Source organism: Neoarius graeffei, chromosome 9, assembly GCF_027579695.1.
Source record: "Neoarius graeffei isolate fNeoGra1 chromosome 9, fNeoGra1.pri, whole genome shotgun sequence".
Classification (NCBI taxonomy): domain Eukaryota; kingdom Metazoa; phylum Chordata; class Actinopteri; order Siluriformes; family Ariidae; genus Neoarius; species Neoarius graeffei.
The window spans coordinates 92994117-93001499 of record NC_083577.1 but is presented as its reverse complement, the minus strand read 5'-3'; the positions used below and the strand labels follow the sequence as shown (position 1 = coordinate 93001499).

The 7383-nt window shown below is 42.1% G+C and overlaps 1 protein-coding gene across 3 annotated transcripts in view; it reads right to left on the bottom strand.

The window, feature by feature from the left end:
* Nucleotides 1-1455: 1455 nt before the first annotated feature.
* LOC132892089 (speckle-type POZ protein-like A) overlaps nucleotides 1456-7383 on the bottom strand; it is a 28898-nt gene continuing 22970 nt past the window's right edge. For all 3 annotated transcript variants that reach the window (XM_060930475.1, XM_060930477.1, XM_060930476.1), the window contains 3 exons: nucleotides 5931-6073; nucleotides 5739-5792; nucleotides 1456-3248 (listed from right to left, as the gene is read on the bottom strand). In XM_060930475.1, the coding sequence (XP_060786458.1) occupies nucleotides 3104-3248; nucleotides 5739-5792; nucleotides 5931-6073 (342 nt within the window). In that variant the 3' untranslated portion in view covers nucleotides 1456-3103. The remainder of the gene's footprint in view (nucleotides 3249-5738; nucleotides 5793-5930; nucleotides 6074-7383) is intronic.

Sequence of the window (7383 nt, the reverse complement as noted above, 5' to 3'; positions counted from 1 at the left end):
CCCCTCTGCAAGTCTCCTGGATTTGACTTTGCCAGAAGGGCGCTCCTGGATGAGTCTCTGAGACAAGATGTTTACATGAGTGTCCGAGAAGCGAGTGAGGGAGCTCGAGGAGCAACTGAACCTTTCTGTCACAAAGACAGAACCAAATCAACAAACACTGATTTGAATAAAAAAAAAAAAACCCACACACTTTATGCTGAAAAACTAATTTTTAATGAGAACTCGTATCCTTAAACTGAACAAATCAACCACTGGAACATGAAACGTTGTACAGGTGCCTCCAAATGCAGTCAGAACACCAAAACAATAGGACAGCTCTCCCCAGGCCGTGCAGTAACGTCAGTGTTGAGCGCTGAGCATTGTGGGATTGCTGAGTCAGCGCACAGAGGCCAGAGTGTGAGCTCTCACCCAGGGTCTGGCCTCCTCACTCGCGGCTGGATGTTCCAGGAGATGAATCAGGTCGTTGATTAAGTTCTGGCACATGGTTTAAAAGGAGATGCGTGAATTAAGCACTACTATTTTTTTTTTCTTTGAGAATGTTCTAGAAATTTCTGGAAGGTGAACGCTGGGATACTTTCACATTATCTGCTCTGATGGTTACTGTTTCTGTATCATTACACAATAAGTAATGTTTAAGTTGATTACATAATGAGCAGCGAGCATAAATTAAGTGACATGTTAATGCTGTTGATAAATCACAACACATTATTAATCCAATAAACCACTAAAAACATGAATTACAGTCTTAACTGATGAAAACTTATATGCTGTCACGGATGGAATAAGTAAACTTTGAGTTGGTGCGAGCTGTTAGCATTACATATACATAAATTAACATTTAACATGCAAATCAAACAACTGATTAGTGTATTAATTTGTGTTTAACTAATTAGCTTTAATAGCAACTATGCTATCAGAACTAGAAACAAAAGAAGAGCTGGAAAGGCCACGCCCACAAGCAGCAGCAGTTGCTGCACAAGTGTCCTGACGGACTCGTTTATGATCCTGATTTAGCAGAGAGAAATAAAAAGGTCCGTTTGAAAGGATGGTGCCAGAACTTATTAGACGACTCATTTTTCATGCGATTATTTGTCAATAATGTGATGCATCCCTGATTTCTTCATGCATTCACTAGTTTTTCGATACTGGCGATATTTAAGTACCACTGTGCGTGGGGTTATGGATTAATGTTCAGTTCTTGAACATACGCGTGTGTGTGTGTGTGTGTTTAAGACTCATTAATGAAAAAGGAAACCAAATTAAACTAAAGGAATAGTCTCACTGAAAATAACTTCAGATATATCTGTGTACATTTTATATTAATCTGAGCCAAACTGGCAAACATACGTATAGCCCTCATTGCTCTCACAGTGTAACGTCAGGTCACGTTGGAGTAACACAAGTGTAGAAACATACAGGTAATACTCTCCTTTACACAACATCCCCACACCAAAATGCTAAAATACAGTATTTACTTTTCAAATAGAAGTCAAGTAAGTCCTTTACATAGGAAAAGTGCCATCAATATGGGGCATGATCCGTTTCACTGATCATCTCAAATGTCTCGGCGTTAAAACAGGCCAAACATTTATACAGCGTTACAGCGTTTCTGCTTCAGACGAACCTTTTACACGTCATATCAAAACAGATGGACGCAGGGAGCTAGTGCAAAAGGTGCGGAGGAACAAACAGCCTGGTCTGATTGGGACGAGGCAGGCACAGGACAAAGAAACACTGATCATTTTAACGGCCATCAGAGACAACGAGGAAGGAACAAAAAAACAAGTGTCCATGGACTGGTTCTGTCACCAAAATGTCCAAAAAATTTTTAAAGATGATCTGAGCTGGAGTGGAAAAGAGAGAGAGAGAGAGAGAGAGAGAGAGACGGGCAGAGAACGGGGGAGAGAGACAGACAGACAGACAGGCAGAGAACGGGGGGAGAGAGAGAGAGAGAGAGAGAGAGAGAGAGAGAGAGAGAGAGAGAGAGAGACGGGCAGAGAATGGGGGAGAGAGACAGACAGACAGACAGACAGGCAGAGAACGGGGGGGAGAGAGAGAGAGAGAGAGACAGGCAGAGAACGGGGGAGAGAGAGAGAGACAGGCAGAGAGAGAGAGACGGGCAGAGAATGGGGGGGAGAGAGAGACAGACAGACAGACAGACAGACAGGCAGAGAACGGGGGGGAGAAAGAGAGAGAGAGAGAGAGAGACAGGCAGAGAACAGGGGAGAGAGAGAGACGGGCAGAAAATGGGAGAGAGGGAGAGAGATGGGCAGAAAAAGTGGGAGAGAGAGAGAGACAGGCAGAGAATGGGGGAGAGAGAGAGACAGACAGACAGACAGGCAGAGAACGGGGGAGAGAGAGACAGGCAGAGAGAGAGAGACGGGCAGAGAATGGGAGAGAGGGAGAGAGATGGGCAGAAAAAGGGGGGAGAGAGAGAGAGAGAGAGAGACGGGCAGAGAACAGGAAAGAGAGAGACTACATGCAGGGAGGAAAGAACAATAACGCTCTGAGACTGAACATACAGTACTGTGTGAGAAAGGCTGGAACAATGGTTCGGGCTTTTCCTCTTGCTGCAGGAGGAGACGGAGTTCACACTCATTACTGTCTCTGGATTTAGAAGACGTGACGAAGAGACACAGCAAGAGAGAAACAGATGAAGAAATGGTCACATGAGAAAAGTGAGAAGAGATGTTTGTGTGCGTGCGCGCGGGGGGTTAATACAAGAAAGAAACGATAAGAGAGGAGAGAGAGAGAGAGGGAAAATGAAACGAGTGAAAAGGAGACCGATAAGAAAGAAGTGAGACAGAAAGAAAGAGCAATAAATGGAAAAATATAAACAAAGAGAAACAATGACAGGAAAGAAGGGGATGAGGAGGAAAAGGAATGCTAATGAGAGATGAAGAGAGTGAGAAAGATGTAGGAAGAAGAAAGTGCATGAATGGCAGTTAATGAGGAAGAGAGCTGGGATAATAAAAACGAAAGGAATAATGTAAAAGATCTGAAGCAGGAAGCGCTCTCTCAGTGAGAGCAGTACGACTTCATGTGTTTCCCCGTTGTCTCCTTTCCTCCTCCCAGCAAAAAAAGAGAGAGAGAGAGAGAGAGATCAGGACTGCTTGATCCTCTTCCTGGGCAGGCCGAACGGAGGGCAGTGAGCCGAGGCGAGGGCGCGGAAAGCCTCAGCCACTAAGTGCGGATGAGACTGGATCATTGCCTTCCAGCCCGGAGTCTCCATTATATCTGCAGCGTGGCTGTGACACAAAGAGCACAGAGACATGACAGTATTAACAGCGCACACGCTCAGAGTCAGCGGAGGGCTTTAATCTCACACTCAGGACAGATCAGACGGGGGGGTGACTGCTTTATAAACACACCACTGGACGAGACAGTAAACACTCCTCATCATAGAATTTAATTAAAAACCAAACTGCACAGTGTAATTTTTACTCACGCAGCAATAATCACAAGGGATCACAAAGGCATGAAGGCTAATCAGCTGTCGGGTGAACAGAGTCGACCCGGAACTGGAAGGATGCGCTCTTTGCTCCGGGTGAGAGCCTCGTCACTGCGTGAGCATGCTCAGAAAGGAGTGTCAACAGCACAACGACGCGTTTCCCTCTCCTCTTTCCTCCCCAATTACCTATCTGCCCTCTTCCACAGACATGACCTCACAGATGTCTGCGATTGGAGAATGTTGCTGTGATTGACAGGGGAGACCGTGTAAGCTCCTCCCACCCAGACAGCACAGATGTTTTTGAGTCCCGGTCCCAGACGGCTGTGGCACTGTTAAGATTCAGACTCTCACGTTTCTCCTCCTGTACCACAGGACGCTCCTCTGAGGCTGCCCAGGGATCGCACAGGGTTATGATGGCTTTGACATTTTCATTAGTTTTTATTTTTAATTAATCTATCAGCTTGTTTTTTGCTTCAGTTTCATTAGGACATAAAAATTGGTGTATATTTATATATATTTTTGAGGAACTGACTAGTTTTAGTTTAGTTTTTATTCAGTGGTCAGTGTTAGTTACAGTTTTATCAGGAATTGCATGGGGAATATCTTCTTCTTTGGAGTGTTATGGCAGTTGGCGTTACAGTCCTGCCCCCTTCTGGAACCAGCTCGTTACTGCCTCGAAAGGAAATGAAGCTAAAAATGAAGCTGATTTTACCTGCAATTCTATTTCATCATGAATTGTTCATTGTAGTTTTTATTTAGTGTTCTTTCTCTCTTTTTATTTTTAACAAAAGCTGTTTTTATTTTTATTTCAGTCAATTAAATTATTTTTTTTCACTGCTAGTTTTCGTTAACTATATTAACCCCGGTACTGAGAGATCTTTCTTACATTTAAAATAAAAAAAAAAAAAAAACTGCAATTACACACTCTGATCATAAACAGCTGGTCTGATGAAGTTTTGCACTGAACCTTTAAAGTTTATTTTATACAATTATTGTTTCTACCCTTTACAATTTAAAGTGATTTATTCGTAGAAATATTTTTTAAACACACTGATGTACAGTCCTGTATAATGTATACCTTAGTCTTAAAGTACTGCGATATGATATTTTCATCACATGGCCCGCTTACAGAAGTTTGACAGGTTTAAAATGGGCTGAAAATGAGGTGTTCCTGCTCAAAAGATCTCTTTAAATTGACTGAGGAAAAGGAATGAACTGCTCCTTTCATCAGTTATTCCCCAAAAATTGAGTCGTACATGAGCTGATAGGCGACGAGGCGCGTAGCACCGAGTGGTATATAAGCCATGTATGATGAGTGAGTGGAATAACTGTTTCATTCTATCTGCATTCACTGGATTTTGAGAAACAGAGCATTTTTTTTTTTTTGCAAATTCGATAAATAAAAACTTATAAATCATCCAACAAAATCATTTCCACTTAGAATGTAAACAAACCGGCGAAATGACAAGCAATTTGTGAAAAATGTGATAATTATTGAAAAAAAAAAAGATACATTCTTACCATCAAATACTTTTATTCCATATTTTGTTGCTTTTTTTTGGTATAATTTTGGGGTTTTGTTTTTGAGTCGAGTTTTTATTTTGTCCTCAGTTGTTTTAGCAACACGCGCCGCCATTTTGTTTCTCTCTACCTCATGGTATATGAGCTGATATCCTAGAGGAAGAGTAGCCAATCAGAGTGTGCGATTGCTCATATCCAGTGAATGTGGAGAGAATAAATTCAGATATCACGCCAACAACGTTGACGGATTTTATCCATCAAACCACTGCTAGATCTGAACACGCCTCGCGTTTGAAGTATTAGTGCGATTTGGCATCTATCAGGACGGAGCATGGGGTGTGTTATTAGTCCAAAAGTGAGATGTATGTGTGTGTGTGTGTGTGTGTGTGTGTGTGTGTGTGTGTATACATATACGAGTGTTAAAGTTAGAGAAACAAGTCGCCTGTTTAACTCTGATGGCTGGAAAATGTTGATGTACAAATGAAGGATGACAGAAAGATTATAAGCAGACTTCAGGGAGGAGAAATAAAACTAATGAGAAGTGTGCTATAAGGGTGTTTTTAATATTCCCTAACTGTTTCTGAAAGTCTATTAAATGTCATGAATTCAGAGTTATGGAGAAAACTCAGAGACAGAGGAGGTTTGAGCAGCCAAAACCCAAAACAATGAATTCTAATGCAGCGCGCTGGTGCTGATAAGAGCTAGTTATTAATCTTATGTGTGTCTCTCTCTCTCACACACACACACACACAGACTAATTACGTACTTGCTATTCCAGTATTTTCCATCCTTGCAGCCCAGCTGTCGGAGGACGCTGCATCTACAGAGGAGATAAAAAAGAGAAAACAGAGTGAACGAACATTCAGTGAGTGTAAACAGCGATGGCAGCGGTGATTTATCATAGAGGGCCGCAGTTCAGCCGTGTGGTGGTTTTTTTTTTTTTGGAAACTGCACTTGCCTGTTGATAAAATCGATGGCTTGCGCTTTGAGCTGCTCTGCGCTGTGCAGGTCGGCAAGGACAAGCGTGTCGGCTACGTTCTCCACACACAGGCTGCTGCACAGAGACTCCTCACACATCACCTTTAAACGCTCCAGAGCATACTACACACACACACACACACACACACACACACACACACACACACACACACACAGCTCCGTCAAGACGACTACTTTTTGTCACAAACCTGAGGTGAATTTCTGTCCGATGTAGATGTTAAAAGTTCACTAAATCTATAAAGTGGAGGGGAAAACATTGAATGCATTATTTCAAACTTAAGCTGCATTCTGAAAATCAGATTGTGACCTGAAGCTAAGGAGATAAACGTTCCTAACAAGTAATGCATGCTGATGTTAATTTGTGTCTCTGATCACACTGTGCTAAAATAATCTGAATTAATTAAAAAGAAAAAAAAAACTTACATTTCTGTACTTCTCAATCAAAATGTGATTATTTCACATGCTTCAAAAATATCTTCTAATTTTTTGACTCTATAGTTATCGGAAATTTGCTGCTTTTTTATTGTGAGAAAGATAACACAAGATATCCCCGACATAAAAATCAGATTATATATGACGTATGAGAGATGAACGCAGCTCAAATGAGCTCGAATTGGTCATTTTAGAAAGAAATTATATAGTGTGTCGAGGAGCCATTTTGTGGTTTTGCGCTGTGACGGACACAAAAATCTTTTAAAGTACATATATTGTATTCCAAAAAGTAGAATAAATTATTGATGTGTAGCTGTAACATCCTGCGTTTTCCCTTTAACCAGGTGACTCCTGGCCCGGTCTTGCTCAGATTCATGGCCTTTACACTCCGCATACAACACAAAAATCGCGATATGAAAATATGAAAAAGTGTGTGAAATTTTCACACAGAGTATGCGCACTGAGTCCTGTGCAATTTTAAAAATACATTTAGTGTTCGGTCTGTCCAACTATTACTGCATATAAATGACTCCACTAAACCTGCGTATGTCCTAAAATCATAAACGCACAAATTGCAAGCAGCTCTAGTCACTCTCCGACACAAAGAGGACGAGTACGCAGGACAGATGATGTCACCATTAGGTTAGACATGGGTGTGTTTAGTGACGTGTGAAAGACGTTTCTGAGCTGAGTGAACCGATCCACGTGAAGAAGGTCTGGGGTTTGATCCACCGAGCCGTGGCGCGGTCCACTTCAGGTATGGAAGCTCTCTGCTCTCTCATGATCAGTGTGACTGCTTCAACTGACCACGTCATGTCATATCTCACGATGGGATGGAAAGGGCTGTTCGGCTCAGCGTACGAGACGAAACCTTGTAGTGTGAGTGTTTGTGTCGAGAACACTGAAACACACGTCTCATACACGCCTCCTGTTTTTACATGCTCTAACCCGGCTCTCTTCTCTCTTCTCTCTCTCTCTCT